Source organism: Henckelia pumila, chromosome 4 (assembly GCF_033568475.1).
Source record: "Henckelia pumila isolate YLH828 chromosome 4, ASM3356847v2, whole genome shotgun sequence".
In the NCBI taxonomy this organism is placed as follows: Eukaryota; Viridiplantae; Streptophyta; class Magnoliopsida; order Lamiales; family Gesneriaceae; genus Henckelia; species Henckelia pumila.
Genome location: NC_133123.1, coordinates 105,752,592 through 105,776,302, shown reverse-complemented (window position 1 = coordinate 105,776,302; position 23,711 = coordinate 105,752,592). Strand labels below are relative to the sequence as shown.

Sequence of the window (23,711 nt, the reverse complement as noted above, 5' to 3'; positions counted from 1 at the left end):
TACAAGGAGTTGGAAACCACGATGATCCGGACCAACATTGAGGAGGATAATGAAGCTACAATGGCCAGATTTTTGTGTGGTTTGAATAGAGAAATCCAAGATCAAGTGGAGCTTCGCCATTGTTTTGATTTGGATGAAATGGTGCAGACGGCCATGAAGGTGGAGCAGCAGCTCAAGAGAAGAGAAGCCGGCCGATTTCCTACAGGTGGAGGATCGTCGACTTCCTGGCATCCAAACGTTGCAAAATGGGAGGACAACAAGCCGGTTTCCAAACCAAAATTTGACACCAAATCGGAAGCACCAAAACAAGCGGGTAAAGGTACATCTGAAACTTCTAATACTCGATCTAGAGATATTAAATGTTTTAGGTGTCAAGGTATTGGCCATATTTCTAGCCAATGCCCAAATAATAGATTGATGATTATTAATGCTTGTGGTGATGTGGAGTCGGAGAGTGAGGAGGAAAATTATGAGAATATGCCTGCATTGGTAGATCTTGATAATGAAGATGGGTTTGGGGCTGTTGTTGGTGAGTTATTGGTGAGTAGGAGAGTGTTACATGCACAACCTAGAGAGGAGGAAGAGAGTCAGAGGGAAAATATTTTTCATAATCGTTGTTTTGTGAATGGGAAGGTGTGAAGTCTTATCATTGATGGGGGTAGTTGGACCAATGTAGCGAGTTGCGAACTTGTGGAAAAATTGGGGTTGTCTCTTTTGAAACATCCTCAACCATATAGGTTGCAATGGTTTAATGGCTGTGCGGAAGTGAGACTTAATAGGCAAGTTGTGGTGCCATTTTCTATTGGCAAATATGTTGACGAGGTGTTTTGTGATGTGGTGTCTATGCAAGCTTGTCATATTTTGTTGGGTAGGCCGTGGCAATTTGATAGGAAGGTGATACATGACGGTTTTAAAAATCGTTATTCTTTTACCTTGAAAAAAGAGCCTATTGTATTGTTACCTATGACTCCAAAGCAAGTGTTGGAGGATCAAATGAAAAAGAAAAAGAGGGTGAGGCCGAAAAAAAGAGTGAACAAAAAAGTGAGATGACTTTAGAAAAAAAAGATGATAAAAAAAATTTGAGCGAAAAGAGGCTGAAAAAAATATATATATAGCCCAAAAGAGTGAGTTGAGAGATGTTGTGAATTCTCAAATTCCGCTTGTGTTGATGATTTATAAGGAAGTACTCCTTAACACAAGTGATATAGCCGGAGATCTTCCGAGCATTATTGTTTCTCTCTTGCAGGAGTTCGATGATTTATTTCCGGAGGAACTACCTCAAGGATTACCACCTTTGAGGGGAATTGAACACCAAATTGACTTGGTACCCGGGAGTGCATTGTCGAATCGTCCAGCTTATAGGAGCAATCCGGAGGAAACTAAGGAGTTGCTGTAGCACCAAGAACTTCTAAAATTTGAAAATCATGCCTAAAATTATTTTTAGTATTTATATTTTAATTTCTTGAAGTTAATTGTTTAAGTTTTAGTTAAAGATAGAATTGTTCGATTTATTTGGATTAAATGCCTTGAATTGTTTGGTCTAGTAAGTTTCTGTCCCGGCAGGCGACAATGGTGGGCTTCGGTGGCATATTTTCAAGACTTTCACTTTTAAGATTTTTAAGTTAGAGGAAAAAGAGGATTTTGGCCGGGAATGTAAATTTCGAACTTTTCGGGGGTCGGAAAGCAATTTTATTATTTCCTTGAGTTTATATCCTAAACTTTTCATAAGATAGGATTTTATTAAATCCGGGCTAGTTTAATTTCAATTAAAATGATTAGAGTTGAAATTTTAAACTTAGAAGTTTTAGAGGTGCAAGTTTTGAGGTGAAGAGCTACTTTAGTGCAAGTAGCACTTTTATTTGTCTTTTAGCACTTTTATAGTACAAGATTCTCACACACACACACACCAAAACCCTACACTCTCATTATTTTTCCCACTTAAAATTTTCACTCCCATTATTTTTTTTCCCTCTAGATATAAATCATTCAACACAATTAAAAACCCTAGCCCCTTCTAAACCCTAGTAGCCGCCCACCCCCCTTCTCCCTTGAAGCTCCCTCTCGGCCAAGTGCCTTCCGCCGCCCCAAGCCACCGCTGCCGCCGTCCACCGCCGTCCCCACTGCCGGAGGAGCTCCACAAGGAGCTTAGCTTGGAGTTTGACCTAGAGTTCTTCCCTCCATCTCCCCTTATTTTCGAAATTTTTGGGTAAAAGGTTGAAAGGCAAGTGTAACTATTTCTTTGGGCTAACATTCAAGCAATATCTACCCCCACCCTTAAGACTTCTTGCAATAATTTCGAAAATGCATGATGTTGTGATGTTAGGGTTTCGAATTTGGGCATTTAAGGGGCTGATTTTTGCTAAATGTGTTATGGGGTTGAGTTTATGTGATTTAATGTTGAGTATATGTTTAATGACATGGATTTATATGGATGTTCTTGCCAAAATTCGAATTTTCAGAATGTATAAGGACCTAAATTTCGAAATTTTGCATGTGTAGGGGCTGAAATTTAATTGATGTTGAAGTATGTAATGGTCTTGCATTGGTCTTGATTGATTGTTCAACATTTTGGAGTTTTGATGGTTAATTCTTGATGTTCTTGATATGTGTTGTGAAAGTGTGGATTGAGTGTAGCCCAAGTGTTTGGGAAAAGTCCTAAGAGAGGTTATTTGAGGTGTTTGGGTGTTTGGTGTGGAGATAAGTTGAGGAAAGTGGGCTAAGTGTTTGAATTGTTGGAATTGGAGGTGTGTGAGTGTGCAGGGCAGCACTGTTCATGGGGCAGGGCAGGGTCGTGGCTGAGGTCTGGGCAGGGTTAGGCTATTCCATGGTAAAGTTCATGACGTTGTGGTCGCGTCGATATAAAATGGGCTCGATTCGGATAAGAATTGAGTGAGTTATGGATTTTTCAAAATTGGGTGCAAGTGCAGATTTTTCCTTTGAATAGGGGCTGTCCGATTTTTGTGTTTTGTAAATTTGCTCTTTTGATCTTTTGATGATACCACCTATTCCTTGGGATGATTTGGAGTGTTTGTTGAGTGTCGGTTCAAGCGGGACGGGTTTTGGATAAGGCATGACAAAGTTAAGGGCTTTTCGGTTTACTTGCTCGAGTTAAGTCAAGTTTGAGGGTTTTGTTGGGTAAGTTGTCTTCTTTGGACTTAGGGGCAGCCACTCATCCACCTTAAACTCACATTTTCGAGTCGAGTCTCATGTCTTAAAGATTGCTTATTCGTGTGCATTTGACGTGTTCTTGAGTTTAATAAAGAAAAAGGAAGTTTACTTGTTTGCATGTCATTTAATGTATGAGTTGAGTCTTTATAAATGAAAAGGGAAAAGAAAGCAAATATTTTTGAATGAAGTGATCTGTTTGTGACAAGAGGGGTGTTGCTAGACCGGGGGATGCCTCGGTCTACTCACCAAGAGGTTATAGAGGTTAGGCAAGGAGCAAGAGACATCTTGTTTACCCTTGCCACAGAGGGGCAATGTGGGATCGGGAGGCATCTCGGTCTCCTTGCCATAGAGGGGTTAAGTTCGTCGGGAGAAATCTCGTCGTCTTGCCGGAATAGTGCACTACAGCCATGATCATGATCGAAACAGAGGGTCACAAATCAGGGATCGGATTTCTAAGAGGAAAAAGTAAAGAAAAGTTTAAAAGTTAAAGTTTCACAATTTTAGTTGACTCGTTTTGCATTGATGTCAGTCTTTCAGTTATGCATGAGTCTAAGTTGAATGTTAGGAAAATTAAAGTTTATCATAGTGTGAGTTCATTAATGCATGATTTCTATATCTTTCTAGTTTCATGCATATTACAGTTTAAGTTGAGTTTTTGCATCACGTATTTTAAACCCTTGTTATTATCCTAGTTATGCTTGTTGAGTCTTTAGACTCACTATGCTTGAATGTTTGCAGGTGAGGATTTTGTGGAGGAGACGGAGGGGCGTGATCTACTGGGATGAGGCCATCGGTAGTGCAAGGCCCAGTGACCGTTGCTTCCTTTTAGTTTATGTTTTTCCGCACAGTTATCGAATTTGTAATAATGAAGTATTATTTGAGATCTTGTAGTATTTATAGCCAGGATGTGCATTCCCTGTGCTACAGCTTATGTTTTGAAGTACGTTTTCCGCTTTTGCAAGTTTATGATTATCGTTGGAATTAATTTTAAATGCTTTAGTTTACTTTATGCTGTAACCGGGAGGTGGTTACTAGGATTGCATGTTTATGTTTAACGCACTTAAGTTTTGAAGTCAATTTTCTTTCCTTATTTAAATTGCTGTTTGAGTCTTGATGGCTTATTTGTTTTACAAATAGGTCATGGCAAAATTTTTTAAAATCCGTAATTTTCCTTTATTTTAATTATAGTCTAGTAGCGAGTAGTTAGGGTCGTTTCAGTTGGTATCAGAGCACGGTCTTGGTTTGGGCTGAGCCTACTGCCGGTTGCTGAAACTCAGGGGATCTCGCCTCAAAGTCTGTAAGATTTAAGTTTAATGTCTCTATCTGTTTAAGTTTTGATGTATTAGTTTCTTGAGTTATTGAGAAGTTTAAATTTGAAGTAAAAATATTTTCTAAGGCATGAAATTTGAATGTTGGATTTTCTCAATGCGTTTAGATGGTTCGTCGTCATGATCCGCGTGCAGTTACGCCTCCACCGCCTCCACCGGCTCCGCAGGTGGATATAGGAGGGCAGGTGCTAGCAGGATTGGCCCGTATCCTCGAGCGTCATGTGGATGCTCCTGTTGCTAGATCGGAGACTACTTATGAGCAGTTTCGGAAGATGAATCCGAAGGACTTCGCTGGCACCACTGATCCGTTGATAGCGGAGGGTTGGATCCGCTCCCTTGAGGTGATCTTTCGCTATATGCAGATGGGAGATCCAGATAGAGTGAGATGTGCTGTGTTTCTCCTCCAGGATGATGCCGCCCTCTGGTGGGAGGGTATGGAGAAGATTGTGAACCCAGCTACTCTACCTTGGGCTGAGTTCAAGAAGTTGTTCTTTGAGAAGTACTTTACTGCTGATGTGAGAGCCCGTTTGAAGACGGAGTTTATGAGCTTGAGGCAGGGTGATCTGTCGGTAGCCCAGTTCGTGGTGAAGTTTGAGAGAGGCTGCCATTTCGTACCGTTGATTGGAGATGATGAGAAAGAGAAGCTGGAGCACTTTCTTGTAGGGCTTCGACCTACCATCCGTAGGGATGTGCTGATGGCTGAGCCATCTGATTATGCTTCAGCACTGAGGCGTGCCTTGAGGTCCGAGCAGACGCTGAGAGATATTAGCGCGGAGGCGCATGGCAAGAGGCCCTTCCCTCATCAGGGCCACTCTCAGCAGCAGCAGCACGGCAAGAAGCCGTATCATGGACCCCCGAGACAGCAGGCACCGCAGGGGCGTCAGGCCCAGAGACAGGTTCCTCCCAAGGCTGGGGAGAAGCCTATTTGTCAGTTTTGCCATCGTCCGCATTTTGGGAAGTGTATGAAGGATGCTGGAGTTTGCTTCAAGTGCAAGAAGCCAGGACATATGTCTACCCATTGTCCAGAGCTGAGGAGGCCCGTGCAGGGCAGAGTGTTCGTGATGGAGGCCGAGCAGGCCGACCCAGACACTACTCTTCTCACAGGTAATATCTTAACTTTTGGGTTAGAGCAGTTAAAGATTTGTTGATGCATGCGACTCTAAATCTTTGCTTGTTTGAGGTTATACTCTAGTAACTTGTTGCATGCCTTAGGACCTTTGACTGTTTAGCATGAATAGTATCTTGTTTGGGAATTGTTGAATTAGAATGAGCCTAAGTAGAACTCGTGGTTTTAACTTCAACATTTCGTCGTTGTAACTACTGCTATGCAGGTAGGATTGTTGTGGCAGGCGTAGCCACGAGGGCCTTATTAGACTCAGGGGCTACCCATTCCTTTATATCGGAGTCTTTTTCCCTTGAGAGGGGCATTCAGAGCGAGGAATTGGAGGTTGGATTCTCAGTTACTATCCCCTCAGGGGAAGAGCTATCCACCAGGAGCTTGGTGAGAGACCTTGTATTGCTTTTGCAGGGTCAGTCAGTGGTAGCAGACCTCATAGTGCTACCTTTGCCAGAGTTTGACCTGATTCTTGGGATGGATTGGATGACGAAGAATGCGGTGATGATAGATTTTCAGCAGAGGTCAGTACTAGTCAGGCCTGAGGGCGAGGAACCGTTTTGGTTTGAGGCTGCTAAGAGCTTGAGGAAGACTCGAGTCATTTCTACTTTGCAAGCTCAGAGGCTTGTACTTAGTGGGTGCGAGCCATTTCTAGCCAGTTTATCTTTGACAGAGCTGCCAGAGCGACCAGTTATTTCTGATGTGGCTATCGTCAGGGAGTTGAGGATGTGTTCCCTAGCGATGTTGTGGGAATTCCGCCCGATAGAGAAGTGGAGTTCTCTATAGATTTGGTTCCCGGTACTGTGCCTATCTCCAAGGCACCGTACAGGTTGGCTCCTACCGAAATGAAGGAGTTAAAAGAGCAGATTCAAGAGTTGCTTGACAAGGGATTCATTCGCCCTAGTTTCTCCCCATGGGGCGCACCAGTTCTCTTCATTAAGAAGAAGGACGGTAGTCTAAGATTGTGCATAGACTACCGAGGTTTGAACGGAGTGACTGTGAAGAACAAGTACCCATTACCTAGGATCGAGGACCTCTTCGATCAATTGCAAGGTGCATCCGTCTTTTCGAAGATTGATCTTCGTTCAGGTTATCACCAGTTGAAGGTGAAGGAGTCAGATGTGGCGAAGACAGCTTTTAGGACTCGTTACGGTCATTACGAGTTCCTTGTGATGCCGTTTGGGATGACGAATGCGCCCGCGGTTTTCATGGATCTTATGAACCGCGTGTTTCAGCCTTACTTGGACCGCTTTGTCATTGTTTTCATCGATGACATCCTCATTTATTCGAAGGATAGAGTGGAGCATGAACAGCATTTGAGGACCGTTCTTGAGGTGCTTCGAGAGCACAAGTTGTTGGCCAAGTTTGATAAGTGTGAATTCTGGTTGGAGAAAGTTGCTTTCTTGGGTCATATTATTTCTAAGAGCGGTGTGGAAGTAGACCCTTCAAAGGTTCAAGCAGTGAAGGAGTGGTCTATACCGAGGAGCGCGTCTGAGATTCGCAGTTTTCTTGGATTAGCCGGTTATTACCGAAAATTTATCAAGGGTTTTTCCTCCATTGCTGTGCCTATGACAACGTTGACTAAGAAGAACGCCAAGTTTGTTTGGAGTGCCGAGTGTCAAAGGAGCTTTGATACTTTGAAGGAAGCTCTTACGACAGCGCCAGTGTTGACCATGCCATCCGGGCAAGGTGATTTTGTGGTGTATACTGATGCTTCCAAGTTGGGATTGGGAGCAGTTCTGATGCAGCGAGACAGAGTTATTGCCTATGCTTCTAGGCAATTGAAGGAGCACGAGAAGAACTACCCTACTCATGACTTAGAGTTGGCAGCGGTAGTGTTTGCTCTTAAGATTTGGAGACACTATCTTTACGGAGAGAAGAGTCAGATCTTCACAGACCACAAAAGCCTCAAGTACTTCTTCACCCAGAAGGAGTTGAATATGAGGCAGCGTAGGTGGTTAGAGTTGGTGAAGGACTATGACTGCAATATTAGCTACCACCCTGGTAAAGCTAATGTGGTTGCAGATGCTTTGAGCAGGAAGACTGCAGTGATTACCTCCTTGTCAGTGTCTAGACCGTTGCAGGTTGAGATTCAGAGGTATGGTCTTGAGTTTTATGCGAGTGGTAGAGGTCCCCGTTTGTCTTCCCTTAGTGTGCAGACTACACTTTTTGATCGTATCCGTGCAGCGCAGTCAGTTGATAAGCAGATCAGGAAGTGGAGACAGAGAGATGAGGAGAAAGGCAGCGGTTTGTATGCTGTGGTAGATGGGATTGTGAGGTACAGAGGTAGATTTTGGGTTCCCGCAGGTGATTCTCTGCGAGTTACTATCATGGCAGAGGCACATACATCGCCGTACTCAATCCACCCTGGTAGTACGAAGATGTATCGGGATCTTCAGCAGCTTTATTGGTGGCCAGGCATGAAAAGTGACATTGCCCGATTCGTGTCAGAATGCCTGACATGCCAGCAGGTTAAGGCGGAGCATCAGAGACCCGCCGGTTTGCTTAAGCCTCTCCCTATTCCGGAGTGGAAGTGGGAGAATATCTCCATGGATTTTGTCGTGGGATTGCCGAAGACATTGAGAGGTTCGAATGCCATTTGGGTGATTGTAGACCGTCTCACTAAGTCGGCTCACTTTTTACCGGTGAAGATGAATTTCACGATGACTCAGTTCGCAGAGTTGTATATCCGGGAGATAGTCAGACTACATGGTATTCCAGTCTCCATAGTGTCTGATAGAGATCCACGGTTTACTTCGTCTTTTTGGAAGAGTCTTCATTCTGCTATGGGTACGAAGCTACTTTTTAGCACCGCCTTTCACCCGCAGACTGATGGCCAGTCAGAGAGGGTGATTCAGATTTTGGAGGATCTTTTGAGGGCATGTGCTATTGATTTTCAAGGTAGTTGGGAGTCGAGACTACCACTAGTGGAATTCGCGTATAATAACAGTTTTCAGTCCACTATTGGCATGGCTCCCTACGAGGCACTATATGGGAGGAAGTGTAGATCTCCAGTGTTGTGGGATGAGATAGGTGAGAGATCAGACTTTGGTCCGGAGATTGTTCAGTTGACCACCGAGGTAGTGGCTAAGATCCGTGATAGGATGAGGACTGCCCAGAGTAGGCAGAAGAGCTATGCTGATCACCGGAGGAGAGACTTGGAGTTCTCGGTGGGTGATCATGTTTTTATCCGTATTGCACCCATGAAGGGTGTGATGAGGTTTGGAAAGAAAGGGAAGTTGGCACCGAGGTTCATAGGGCCCTTCGAGATTTTGGATAGGGTAGGGGTACTGGCTTATAGAATGGCCTTGCCGCCTAACCTTGATAAGATCCATAATGTCTTCCATGTGTCGATGTTGAAGAAGTACATCTCGAACCCACCCCATGTGCTTAGTTCGGAACCGCTTCAGCTATCTCCTCACTTGACCTATGAGGAAAAGCCCATCCGGATTTTGGATAGACAGGAGAGAAGACTCCGTAACAAGTCGATTCCAATGATCAAGGTGAGATGGCAGAACCATTCGGATGAAGAGGCCACTTGGGAAGCAGAAGCAGATATCAGAGTTCGATATCCGAAGCTTTTTGGTAAGTTTTAATTTCGAGGACGAAATTTCTTATTAGGGAGGGAGGAATTGTAGCACCAAGAACTTCTAAAATTTGAAAATCATGCCTAAAATTATTTTTAGTATTTATATTTTAATTTCTTGAAGTTAATTGTTTAAGTTTTAGTTAAAGATAGAATTGTTCGATTTATTTGGATTAAATTCCTTGAATTGTTTGGTCTAGTAAGTTTCTGTCCCGGCAGGCGACAATGGTGGGCTTCGGTGGCATATTTTCAAGACTTTCACTTTTAAGATTTTTAAGTTAGAGGAAAAATAGGGTTTTGGCCGGGAATGTAAATTTCGAACTTTTCGGGGGTCGGAAAGCAATTTTATTATTTCCTTGAGTTTATATCCTAAACTTTTCATAAGATAGGATTTTATTAAATCCGGGCTAGTTTAATTTCAATTAAAATGATTAGAGTTGAAATTTTAAACTTAGAAGTTTTAGAGGTGCAAGTTTTGAGGTGAAGAGCTACTTTAGTGCAAGTAGCACTTTTATTTGTCTTTTAGCACTTTTATAGTACAAGATTCTCACACACACACACACACCAAAACCCTACACTCTCATTATTTTTCCCACTTAAAATTTTCACTCCCATTATTTTTTTTCCCTCTAGATATAAATCATTCAACACAATTAAAAACCCTAGCCCCTTCTAAACCCTAGTAGCCGCCCACCCCCCTTCTCCCTTGAAGCTCCCTCTCGGCCAAGTGCCTTTCGCCGCCCCAAGCCGCCGCTGCCGCCGTCCACCGCCATCCCCACTACCGGAGGAGCTCCACAAGGAGCTTAGCTTGGAGTTTGACCTAGAGTTCTTCCCTCCATCTCCCCTTATTTTCGAAATTTTTGGGTAAAAGGTTGAAAGGCAAGTGTAACTATTTCTTTGGGCTAACATTCAAGCAATATCTACCCCCACCCTTAAGACTTCTTGCAATAATTTCGAAAATGCATGATGTTGTGATGTTAGGGTTTCGAATTTGGGCATTTAAGGGGCTGATTTTTGCTAAATGTGTTATGGGGTTGAGTTTATGTGATTTAATGTTGAGTATATGTGTAATGACATGGATTTATATGGATGTTCTTGCCAAAATTCAAATTTTCAGAATGTATAAGGACCTAAATTTCGAAATTTTGCATGTGTAGGGGCTGAAATTTAATTGATGTTGAAGTATTTAATGGTCTTGCATTGGTCTTGATTGATTGTTCAACATTTTGGAGTTTTGATGGTTAATTCTTGATGTTCTTGATATGTGTTGTGAAAGTTTGGATTGAGTGTAGCCCAAGTGTTTGGGAAAAGTCCTAAGAGAGGTTATTTGAGGTGTTTGGGTGTTTGGTGTGGAGATAAGTTGAGGAAAGTGGGCTAAGTGTTTGAATTGTTGGAATTGGAGGTGTGTGAGTGTGCAGGGCAGCACTGTTCACGGGGCAGGGCAGGGTCGTGGCTGAGGTCTGGGCAGGGTTAGGCTATTCCATGGTAAAGTTCATGACGTTGTGGTCGCGTCGATATAAAATGGGCTCGATTCGGATAAGAATTGAGTGAGTTATGGATTTTTCAAAATTGGGTGCAAGTGCAGATTTTTCCTTTGAATAGGGGCTGTCCGATTTTTGTGTTTTGTAAATTTGCTCTTTTGATCTTTTGATGATACCACCTATTCCTTGGGATGATTTGGAGTGTTTGTTGAGTGTCGGTTCAAGCGGGACGGGTTTTGGATAAGGCATGACAAAGTTAAGGGCTTTTCGGTTTACTTGCTCGAGTTAAGTCAAGTTTGAGGGTTTTGTTGGGTAAGTTGTCTTCTTTGGACTTAGGGGCAGCCACTCATCCACCTTAAACTCACATTTTCGAGTCGAGTCTCATGTCTTAAAGATTGCTTATTCGTGTGCATTTGACGTGTTCTTGAGTTTAATAAAGAAAAAGGAAGTTTACTTGTTTGCATGTCATTTAATGTATGAGTTGAGTCTTTATAAATGAAAAGGGAAAAGAAAGCAAATATTTTTGAATGAAGTGATCTGTTTGTGACAAGAGGGGTGTTGCTAGACCGGGGGATGCCTCGGTCTACTCACCAAGAGGTTATAGAGGTTAGGCAAGGAGCAAGAGACATCTTGTTTACCCTTGCCACAGAGGGGCAATGTGGGATCGGGAGGCATCTCGGTCTCCTTGCCATAGAGGGGTTAAGTTCGTCGGGAGAAATCTCGTCGTCTTGCCGGCATAGTGCACTGCAGCCATGATCATGATCGAAACAGAGGGTCACAAATCAGGGATCGGATTTCTAAGAGGAAAAAGTAAAGAAAAGTTTAAAAGTTAAAGTTTCACAATTTTAGTTGACTCGTTTTGCATTGATGTCAGTCTTTCAGTTATGCATGAGTCTAAGTTGAATGTTAGGAAAATTAAAGTTTATCATAATGTGAGTTCATTAATGCATGATTTCTATATCTTTCTAGTTTCATGCATATTACAGTTTAAGTTGAGTTTTTGCATCACGTATTTTAAACCCTTGTTATTATCCTAGTTATGCTTGTTGAGTCTTTAGACTCACTATGCTTGAATGTTTGCAGGTGAGGATTTTGTGGAGGAGACGGAGGGGCGTGATCTACTGGGATGAGGCCATCGGTAGTGCAAGGCCCAGTGACCGTTGCTTCCTTTTAGTTTATGTTTTTCCGCACAGTTATCGAATTTGTAATAATGAAGTATTATTTGAGATCTTGTAGTATTTATAGCCAGGATGTGCATTCCCTGTGCTACAGCTTATGTTTTGAAGTACGTTTTCCGCTTTTGCAAGTTTATGATTATCGTTGGAATTAATTTTAAATGCTTTAGTTTACTTTATGCTGTAACCGGGAGGTGGTTACTAGGATTGAATGTTTATGTTTAACGCACTTAAGTTTTGAAGTCAATTTTCTTTCCTTATTTAAATTGCTGTTTGAGTCTTGATGGCTTATTTTTTTTACAAATAGGTCATGGAAATTTTTTTTAAAAATCCGTAATTTTCCTTTATTTTAATTATAGTCTAGTAGCGAGTAGTTAGGGTCGTTTCAGTTGCAATGACAGGTAAGTGAGCTTTTAGATAAAGGTTTTGTGCGTGAGTCGATGTCACCATGTGTTGTACCTGTGTTGTTAGTACCAAAAAAGGATGGATCTTGGCGTATGTGCGTTGATTGTAGAGCTATAAATAACATTACCATTAAGTATAGGCATCCTATTCCTAGACTTGATGATATGTTAGATGAATTTCATGGTGCTTGTGTGTTTAGCAAAATTGATCTTAAAAGTGGTTATCATCAAATTAGGATGAGAGAGGGAGATGAATGTAAAACTGCTTTTAAAACAAAGTATGGGTTGTATGAATGGATGGTTATGCCTTTTGGTCTGACTAATGCACCTAGTACTTTCATGCGTTTAATGAATCATGTTTTGCGTGCATATATTGGGAAGTTTGTGGTTGTCTATTTTGATGATATATTGGTATATAGCAAAAACTTATATGATCATGTCGAACACTTGAGAGTTGTTTTAATCACATTGCGTGCTGAACATTTATATGCTAACTTGAAGAAATGTGTGTTTTGTACAAACGAACTTGTGTTTCTTGATTTTGTTGTGAGTGCACAAGGTGTGAGGGTTGATGAAGAGAAGGTAAGTGCCATTCGAGATTGGCCGACGCCTACGTCGATTGGTCAAGTTTGAAGTTTTCATGGCCTTGCGAGTTTCTATAGGAGATTCGTGAAGGATTTTAGCACATTGGCGGCGCCTATGACTGCGGTCATCAAGAAAAACGTTCCATTCCATTGGGGCGAGGAGCAAGAGAAGTCTTTTAATATTATTAAGCAAAAATTAATTAATGCTCCTTTACTTGTTTTACCTGATTTTACTAATATGTTTGAATTTGAATGTGATGCATCAGGTGTAGGAATTGGAGGCGTTTTGATGCAAGGAGGTAAGCCAGTGGCTTACTTCAGCGAGAAGTTAAGTGGAGTGTCTTTGAATTATCCTACCTACGACAAGGAGTTCTATGCGTTGGTGAGGGTACTCGAGACATGGCAGCATTACTTGAGGCCGAAAGAGTTCGTGATTCATACAGATCATGAGTCTTTGAAGCATCTCAAGGGACAGAAAAAGTTGAACAAACGACATGCCAAATGGGTAGCGTTCGTAGAAACTTTTTCTTATGTAATTAAGTACAAGCAAGGTAAGGAGAATGTAGTGGCGGATGCATTGTCGCGAAGGTACGTGCTCTTAACTACTTTAGATTCTAAATTTTTGGGGTTTGAGCATGTTAAAGAGTTGTATGTGAGTGATGTTGATTTTAGTGAGATTTATGCGTCATGTATGCGTGGTCCAAAGGATAAATTTTACTTGCATGATGGCTATTTGTTTAAAGAGGATAAATTGTGCATTCCTAAGTCTTCAATCAGGGAGTTACTTGTTAGAGAATCTCATAGTGGTGGTTTAATGGGGCATTTTGGTGTGGCTAAGACATATCAAATTTTGCATAAACATTTTTATTGGCCGTATATGAAGCATGATGTTGAGAGAATGTGTGAGCGGTGTGTGATTTGTAAGCAAGTAAAGTCTAGATCACAACCACATGGGTTATATACTCCACTTCCAGTACCTACAGAACCATGGGTAGACATTTCTATGGATTTTGTTCTTGGTACCTAGGTCTAAAAGGGGAGGGATTCTATTTATGTTGTGGTTGATAGGTTTTCAAAAATGGCACATTTTATTACATGTCATAAATCAGATGATGCTTCGCATGTTGCAGATTTGTTCTTTAATGAGATTGTGAGATTGCATGGCATGCCTAGAAGTATTGTTTCTGATAGGGATACTCGATTTTTGAGTTACTTTTGGAAAACATTGTGGTGTAAACTTGGAACTAAGTTGTTGTTTTCTACTAGTTGTCATCCACAAACTGATGGACAGACCGAGGTAGTTAATAGAACTTTAGGGACATTGTTGCGCTCTATCATTAAAAAGAACTTGAGAAATTGGGAGGATTGCTTGTCATTTATTGAATTTACTTATAATCGTAGTGTGCATTCTACTATGAATTATTCACCTTTTGAAATTGTGTATGGTTTTAACCCATTGACTCCGTTGGATTTGATGTCGTTACCTATGAGTGAAAGGGTTAATATGGATGACAAGAAGAAGGCTGAGTTTGTGAAGATTTTTCATGAGAAAGTACGAGCGAATATAGAGAAAAAGAATTTGCAGTATACCAAACAAGCAAATAAGGGAAGGAAGAAGGTTGTATTTTAACCCGGTGATTGGGTTTAGTTGTATCTGAGAAAAGAGCATTTTCCGAAAAAGAGACGTTCAAAGCTTCTACCTAGGGGTGATGGACCTTTCCAAGTTTTGGAGCGGATCAATGACAATGCCAACAAATTAGATTTGCCAGGTGAGTACAATGTGAGTACTACTTTTAATGTTTCTGATTTGTCGCTGTTTGATGTAGGTGATGATCGAGATTTAAGGATAAATCCTTTTCAAGAAGGGGAGGATGATGCGATCATGGAATGTTCGCATGTTGATCACGTGGTTAAGAATCCCTTAGAGATGCCTAGAGGACCAATTACGAGAGGTCGAGCTAAGAGATTCAAAGAAGCGTTTAAGTCATTGATGGTGAATTGTCATAAAAAAGTGGGAATGCCTGAAGATCATTTTTCGGAATGTCACAATATTATTGAAATCCAAAGAAGTTCAGAAAGTGGAGAAAATATCAAAGAAAACACGAAAATAAGTGACAGGACCCGAGAGGCATGCGCGCCCGCGCCTTATTGACAGAATCCCATGCGTGCCCGCGCCTTCCTGACGTGCGCCTGCGCCTGATGGACAGAGAGCTATGCGCACCCGCGCGTCATCCTTGCGCGCCCGCGCCTCATGCTTTTTTACACACAGTTCGATGTGTTTGTGTGAGTGCGAGACTTTTTGATATTTTGACATTATTTTTCCTATTTTGAGTCTTTTAATTATACTAGAAAACTTTCTAGATGATATCTTTGATATCTTTAAGGTTATATTTTGCCTTATCCTTTATTTTTTATTGGAAACTAAAAATACTTTTGTTTATTTTATTAATAATAATTCAGATTCAGTTTATACACAAATATTGAAATTCTCTCAAGAATTTTGTTCAAAGCTTTGCTTTGTTTTTCAGATCAAACTTTTTTCGGTTTAATTACTTGGAAGCGTTTGTCGATTGTCTCTCACTGAAGATTGTCAGATACAAGTTATCTGAAGGTTTTCTTTGGTTTCAATTGTCGTGATTTCTGTTGTTAATCGTACCGTCGATTAAAGGTGGAAATCCAAAAATTCTATCAATTTTTACTTGTTTCAAAGATTGAGCAAAAACTTTGGATCTATTGTTTATTGGTTAGAGGGTGAGATTCAAATTGTAATCGTGTTTGCAAATCATACTCATCAAGATTCATATCAGTAGTAGGCTCCCGAGCTAAGCTTCTCAATGACTTTAAAAGGACGATCCCACTTCGGGTCCAATTTCCCTCTTTGCTCCTCTTGCACCTTCTTTAAGACCAAATCACCCACTTGAAAGATTCTCTGGACAACTCGACGGTTATAAGCTTGAGTCATACGACTTTTGTAAGTTTCCAACCAAATTGCTGCAGCCTCCCTCTTCTCTTCCACCAAATCCAGATCAGTAAATCTTATTTCTCCATTATCTTCATCATAAAACATGACCCTAGATGATTCCATCCCGATTTCCACCGGCAACACCGCTTCATTATCATAAACCAAGCTTAAGGGAGTTTTCTTTGTTCCTTCTCTAGGTGTAGTTCGATACGCCCCCAAGACACTTGGCAACTTATCTACCCAATTCCCTTTTTCTTTCCCAAGTCTAGTCTTTAAGCCTTGCACCAATGATCTATTTGTCACCTCCACTTGCCCATTACCTTGAGGGTAAGCCATAGATGTGAAAGCTTGCTGAATTTTCATCTCCTTACATCATGCTTGAATCTTAGCTTCTTGAAACTGTCTCCCATTATCGGATATCAGCCTCCTAGGTACCCTATACCGACACACTATATTTTTCCACAAAAAATTCAACACATCTCCTTCAGTGATCCTAGCCAAAGGCTCAGCTTCTACCCACTTCGAGAAATAATCAATCGCCACCAATAAAAACTTCTTTTGAGCAGGGGCTACGGGAAAAGGACCCATGATGTCCATACCCCATTGATCAAAAGGACAAGAAAAGACGATGGCTTTCATCAGCTCTGTGGGTCGATGTTGCAATCGAGCATGTCGTTGGCAACTATCACATGATGTGACCAATTCTTGAGCACTTTCCAAGACGTTAGGCCAACAATATCCCCCCAACAAGACCTTTCTTGCCAAAGCATGGGTTCCCAAGTGATTCTCACAACACCCTTCATGTACTTCTCTAAGTACATAATCGGCCTCTTGATAACTTAAACATCGTTGGAGAGGTCCTGCGAATGACCTCCTATATAGCACTTCCTCAATCAATACATATCTTGAACTCTTTAACTTCAACTTTCGAGCTTCCCTAGGGACCTCGGGCAGCTTTCCTTCCTTCAAATAATTAATTATAACGACCCTCCAATCCTCCTTCGTGAGTTTAGGTATAACCGAGCTCATATGAGGTGCGAGCTCCACCTACAATACCACATTTCTAGTTTTCCAACTCCCCATAGAACCAGCCATCTTCGCCAAAGAATCTGCTCTCTCATTTTCCCTTCTAGGTGTCTGCTCTAAGACCACCTCGACAAATTGTTCTTTTGCTCTATCCACTTCTCGAGCATACTCAATAAGATTTTCATTTTTCACATCATATGCCCCTTTTGATGTACTGTGCTACTAATTGTGAATCGGAAAAGAAATGTATCCGTACAGCTCCCACACTCCTATCCACCCAAAGTCCAGCTAAAATAGTTTCGTATTCAGATTCATTGTTAGATGCCTTGAAATCTAATTTCACTGCCAATTTAATTTCCTCACCCGTAGGAGATATCAACACCACCCCTACTCCACTGCCTTCAATAGACGATGAACCATCAACATAAACCTTCCACGGATCCTCATTTTTTAATTGAATGGTTTCGGTTAAGAATTCGGCCAAAGCATGCGCCTTAATAGCGGTTCTTGGCTCATATTGTATATCATACTCTCCTAACTCAGTAACCCATTTCACCAACTGTTCCGACACGTATGGGTGAGTTAAAATCCTTTCCAAAGGGCTGTTTGTAAGCACCACAACAGGATGAGATAGGAAATATGGCCTCAAACGTCTTGCCGTCATCACCAATGCCAAAACAACTTCTCCAACCCCGAATACCTCAACTCAGGCCCTTTAAGTGCATGCGACACATAATAAACAAGCTTTTGTGTTGAACCTTCTTTTTTAACAAGAACTGAACTCACGGCTGCCTCCGAAGCTGATAGATACACCTATAACCCTTCTCCAGCCACCGGTTTAGCCAACACAGGTAACTCAGACAAATACTTCTTCATTTCTCCAAAAGCTTTCTCACAATCCTCACCCCATTCAAACTTCTTAGCTTTTCGTAAGGTACGGAAGAAAGGTAGGCTACGATGAGCGGACCGAGAAATGAATCGCGCCAAGGTCGTGATTCTCCCGGTCAATTGTTAGACCTCCTTCGGACCCCGAGGAGACGTCATATTTTGTATAGCTTGAAACTTATCCGGATTAGCCTCAATCCCACGCTCGGTTACCATGTATCCCAAGAATTTTCCAATCTTCACTCCAAACATACACTTTTGAGGGTTCAACTTCAATCCATAAGACCTTATGGTGGAAAATGTCTCCACCAAGTCATTGATGAGGCCAATCGCGTCTTTTGATTTTACCATAATATCATACATGTACACCTCCACATTTCTCCCTATTTTCTTGGAAAATAATTTATCCATTAAACACTGATACGTAGCTCCAGCGTTTTTAAGTCCGAAGGGCATGACCACATAGCAAAAAGTCCCCTATGAAGTGATAAAGCTTACCTTATCTTGATCTTCCTAGCTAAAGGGATTTTATGTTACCCTTGATAAGCATCCATTAGGCATAAGTATTGATGGCCGACCATAGAATCTAGCAATTGATCTATTCGAGGCAATGGATAACAATCTTTTGGGCATGCCTTGTTGAGGTCCCTAAAATCAACACACATCCTCCATCTACCCGAGCTCTTGGGCACTAACACAACATTCGATACCCAAGTAGGAAATTGCACCTCTCGAATGTGCCCAACGCTAAGCAATTCCCCTATTTCTTCCTTTATCACTTTATCCTTGTCGGGTCCGAAATGCCTCTTCTTTTTCTTTACAGGGCGAACTCCAGACAAGAGATTTAACTTATGCTCCATAACCGCTGGTTTTATACCTCTAAGCTCTTGAACTGACCAAGCGAATACATCAAGATTAGCCTTTAGGCAAATAACGAGCTTTTCCTTGACCTCCATTTCCAAATCAGCGGCAATCTTAAGCTTCTCACCGCTAGCCCCCAATTCCACTACTTTAGGTTTCTCCTCCTCCAGTGTTTGAACCTCTCTCTTAGCCACTGTTAACATAGCCCCACCCCCCGTATCATGCTAACTTCCACCCGTGTCTTTTTTCCTTCTTCGCGCACCAATCCCTCATAACATCGGCGTGCCACTCTCTGATCCTCACGCAACATTCGACCTCTCTTCCTACAGGAAACTTAAGCTTTAGATGATACGTGGAAGCCACAACTCTAAAATCCTTCATAGTTGGACGAACCAAAATCCCATTGTATGAGGTAGGAGCGTCTACCACCGTGAAGTTCACCATCTTGGTGACCCTTCTAGGATCATTTCCCATGGATACTGGGAGGAAAATCTGGCCCAACGATCGAATATCATGGCCCGTGAATCCATACAAAGGTGTTGAAATAGGCTCCAATTCAAATCCTTTTATTTTCATTTGATCCAACGTCCCTTTGAACAACACATTCACTGAACTCCCACTGTCAACAAATATCTTTGCCACATCATAATTTGAGATTGTGACCGTGACCACCAAAGCATCATTATGCGGAGCCGCAACACCACGAAGGTCTTCGGGTCCAAAACTGATGATGGGATCTTGAGGTAAATTCAACACTTTAGATATTTCAAAGTTCTCTATCCTCCTTCCATATGCTTTACGCGCCCGTCCGGAATCACCGTCGGTGGTGCCTCCCGAAATCATATGAATCATACCTCTCGTAGGGTTATTAGCCTCATCCACCCTCCTCCTTCTTTGGTCAAGCCCTTGAGGAGGACCCTGACCCGCCATCTATCTTCTCGGCTCCTTTATTCTTGGATTTATCTAGGGAAGACCCCGACCTCACCGCGGAGGTGATCAAAACTCATGATTGCCTCTTGGGGGAGTTCATTCCCTCCTCGTAGGTAGAAGGAACTTAGGCTATTCATCGACCCTTTGCAAATTTCCTTGACTTCTTCTTCCTTCATCTACTCCCATTACCTTGTCCCTATTTGGAGCCAAGGGGACATAAGATGAAAACTGCCTTTTACCTCAAGCTCGATCATCCTCCTTTTCTCCCACCCCTCGTTTTCTACCTCCCTTATCCTCCCCTTCCCCGGTACTACCCCCTGGCCTATGTTCAGTCCTCCTGTATCTATGAGCATCCTCTAAATTCACATACTTCTCCGATCGTGCCAAAAGATCATCATAAATTGATGGAGGCTTCTTAACTAGAGAATTGAAGAATTCACCTCTTTTAAACCCTTAGGTAAAGGCGCTGATCAGTATATCAAGAGTAGCGGTCGGAACTCTTAAAGCTGCACAATTAAAGCGTTGGATAAACTCCCTCAAAGTTTCCTGATCTTGTTGCTTCATCACAAATAAGCTCAAGTAGTTCTTTTGGTACTTCTTGCTACTAGAAAACTGATGCATAAAGACCACACGAAAATCCTCAAAAGACCTTATGGACCCAGGCTTCAACATGTTGAACCATTGTTGGGCGGACTTTATGTAGTAGCCCGTAACCAAAATCAGTAATTGAGGGATTAATCATAATTACTTGGGTAGAGTTCGGAAGCTCCGAAGGTAAGTTCGGAAGCTCCGATCAGGATCGGAAGCTCCGAACAGGATCGGAAGCTCCGATCGATATTACGTCAGGCATGACGTGTGGCATGATCGGAAGCTCCGATCAGGACCGGAAGCTCCGATCACCCCTATTCGGATTCAACAAGTGATATTTTGACACGTGGCAGATCAGGATCTTCGGAAGCTCCGATGGCAGGATCGGACGTTCCGATCGAGGTTCGATGGTTCCGATCGAGGTTCGGACATTCCGATCAAGGATCGGAAGTTCCGATCGTTGTCTATAAATAGAAGGCCGAGGCTTCACTTTCATTTGCCAATTCCGAGTTCTCCTTTCCCTTCTAGTCCTTTTGGAGCTGTTCTAGCCTTCTTAGGCTTGGTCCGGAGGTCGGCGAGGCGTTCGATAGTCGTAGCGGAGTTGTGCCCAAGTTCTGGAGGCATCGACATCAAAGGGCTAACGACGGATGAAGGTATAGCTTTTGCTTCCTATAAATATTTAGGAGTATGCAATAGCTTAGTTAAGGCTTTTAGAGTACTTTAATGATAGTAGTATCATTTGGCAGTGTAGAGCAGACTATAGGCGTGGACCTAGAGTTGGTAGAGCTTGCTCTGTTTTGAGGTACGAAAGTACTGTTCGAGATATCCTGACTGAGTATGCATGTATTATGTGATTGCATGATTTATATGCCATGATATTATGCTGCATTCATTTGCATCTTGCTGTATCTCTTTCGAGATGTCTGTTAGTAGGGTTGTACCCTATCCTGTTGTGGATGGACTTCCATCGATTTGGGTCCGGCGTATCCATGGTTATCTCGGTATGGGATCCACCTCCTGAAGCGACGGCACAGCGTGCTACATACCAGGGCCCGGTCTGTCTCTGTTATCTGATCCTTGACCTCGAGTCTATAGAGAGTTCACTTTGCATGCATGTATACTCATACTCTCGTACTGAGCGTTTTATGCTCACGTCTCGTACTCTATATTTTCTGGACACCCTATTCCATGGGGCAGGTTTGCGATTGGACGAGGAGGGTGGATCCAGGAGGGGCTAGTCAGTGGTTGGCCAGCTGGAGCTTCGTTTAGGTTTTATTACTGTTGTTTGGGTTTATACAGCTATTCGATTTGGTTGTATATTATTGGATAAATTACAGATTCCTTTACTTGGAGTTGTAAATTATTTATGGTTTCCGCAGTTTTATTCTGATATCTGTTTAATTAAGTTAATTGCATGCATAAGTTCTGTTTAGTAGGTGATCCGGGTAAGGGTCACTACATTTATGGTATCAGAGCATGCAAAAGAATTCTTGGGATTTAGTCTCATCTTGAGGTATTTTTGTAGATGTCAAATCGTGACGACCAGAGTTCTCATGGCAGTGTTGGTGGGCGTTGGGGTGATGCCGACCGGGAGCCTCGTCGAGAACGGCGTCATCGTCACCATGACGACGAGCGTTTCATTGTGCGTCGATTCTTAGCTATGGGTCCTAAGCCCTTAGTTGGAGGTGAGTCTCCGGAGGATGCGGAGAACTGGTTATACCGCATGAAGACGACTTTTCAGACTTTCCAATGCACCGAGGAGCAGAAGGTGGAGACCCTTGGCTATCTTCTGGATGGGCGTGCGCGCAGGTGGTGGAGGTTTACTTCTGCACCTTTTGTTGCGGCGAGAGGAGTGGCCACTTGGGCCGAGTTCCGCACAGCTTTTCAAAAGCGGTATTTTCCTCCTGCACTCCATCAGTCGAAGGCAGGTGAGCTACTGAGTCTGCGACAGGGAGCCATGTCTATCGATGAGTATCAGCAGAGGTTCTTTGATCTGCTATCCTATTGCCCCGAGATTGCTGATAGATCAGAGATGAAGTATAATCTGTTCCTTCAGGGCCTTAACCCTGAGATCCATGACCGTGTGGCGGTTGGCGACGACATGTCCTACGAGGGTTTGGTGAGCCGTTGTCACCAGGCAGAGGACAGCATTCGGCGGAACAGGTCTTTCCCTCAGTCGAGACCTGCTAGTTCTTTGGGTCCCCGTGCCCAAACTTTCAAGAAGTCTGGATCTTCTTCTTCCTCTGGTTCTGGAGGTGTTGTCCGTTACGGTAAGAAGGACAAGTGTGATCACTGTGGGAAGAACCATCCATCCCACAAGTGCCGTAGAGCTTCTGGAGCTTGTTTCCGTTGTGGAGAGACTGGTCATATCCGGAGGGATTGTCCACTGTCTGGGGGAGGCGGTTCTGGTTCTGGTTCAGGATCGGGTTCTCAGGCCACCGTACAGCAGAGGTCGCAGGGACAGTCTGCTAGGAGTTCTCATTTGAGGCCACGAGCTTCTGGCCAGGTGTTTGCCCTAAGACATGATCGGGCTGTGGAGGAGAATGAGAAAGTCATCGCAGGTACATTTCTGCTTTATGGTATACCTGCTCTTGTACTTATTGACACTGGTGCATCTCATTCCTTCATTTCTGCACGTTTTGTTAAGAGGCATAAGTTACCAGGCATTGCACTAGACGTAGTGATGTTTGTTTCTACTCCGACGGGCCAATCTGCTTTGGCTAAGTGTCTAGTGATGGGTTGCCCTTTAGAGTTCGAAGGGAACATTCTGTTAGCGAATCTCATGGTCCTGGCGATGGACGACTTTGATTGCATTCTGGGAATAGATATGTTGACTACCTATCGAGCTTCAGTGGACTGCTATCAGAGATTAGTACGCTTTCATCCAAAAGGGAGCGAGAGCTGGTTTTTCTATGGTGAGGGAGCGCGACCCCCGATGCCTTTGGTATTAGCTTTGAGAGTGTTGGAAAACTGGCGTTCAGATCAATCACGATTGATACCCGGTGCAGCGGAAGTTTAAAATTTTATTATTATGGAACAATTCCATAGTGTGGGTATCAACCGTTCGATTAAATTATTTGTGTGTATAAAAATTAAATAACTGTTATGTAATTTTTACCTTCAATCTCGAAGCGAGATTATTGGACACCACACAGATTTCTCTGCGCTTCTTGTATCTCCCTGGAACTGATGAACAAGCTTTCCTTCAATCAGGTCCACGAATAGAGGTTTAATCCCTCTGATAGATTGCACTAGAAAATCTATCAGAAGTTTTCTACGAAGAGAATAAATGAATTTGATTCGCTATTCCAGACTGCAATTCAAAATCACAGACCGGAATTTCTCAGGCAGAGAAAGGGAAGGGGCGGCCGAACTGAGAGGGGAGGCTAGGGTTTTTCGAAAAATCCTGTCTCAATTATGACCAGTTGTATGTAATTTCTGTACTGCAATAACTTATTTATAATGCAGGCCACTAACACCTTAGGGCCCATTAGTCATAAGTTGAGGCCCGACAAGCAAAGCCCGCATGTTCAGAAATTAATATAAAATTCATCGTGACTCCGATTGATAAACCGATTTTACCAATGTGCACAGAAACCATTTCTGCACATTTTAAAGT

General features: G+C 42.6%; 3 protein-coding genes across 3 annotated transcripts; all 3 read right to left on the bottom strand.

The window, feature by feature from the left end:
- Positions 1 to 15,643: 15,643 nt before the first annotated feature.
- Positions 15,644 to 16,165, bottom strand: LOC140861495 (uncharacterized). Its single transcript, XM_073264516.1, has one exon. It carries the CDS (start codon positions 16,163 to 16,165, stop codon positions 15,644 to 15,646), a length of 522 nt encoding a protein of 173 aa, XP_073120617.1.
- A 9-nt stretch (positions 16,166 to 16,174) lies between these two features.
- LOC140861494 (uncharacterized) lies at positions 16,175 to 17,492 on the bottom strand. Its single transcript, XM_073264515.1, has 2 exons — positions 17,085 to 17,492; positions 16,175 to 16,849 (listed from the first exon to the last, which is right to left on the bottom strand). Exons 1-2 carry the CDS (start codon positions 17,490 to 17,492, stop codon positions 16,175 to 16,177), a joined length of 1,083 nt encoding a protein of 360 aa, XP_073120616.1.
- A 1,301-nt stretch (positions 17,493 to 18,793) lies between these two features.
- LOC140861493 (uncharacterized) lies at positions 18,794 to 19,504 on the bottom strand. Its single transcript, XM_073264514.1, has one exon. The coding sequence runs from the start codon at positions 19,502 to 19,504 to the stop codon at positions 18,794 to 18,796; it is 711 nt and encodes a 236-aa protein (XP_073120615.1).
- Between the last annotated feature and the right edge of the window lie 4,207 nt (positions 19,505 to 23,711).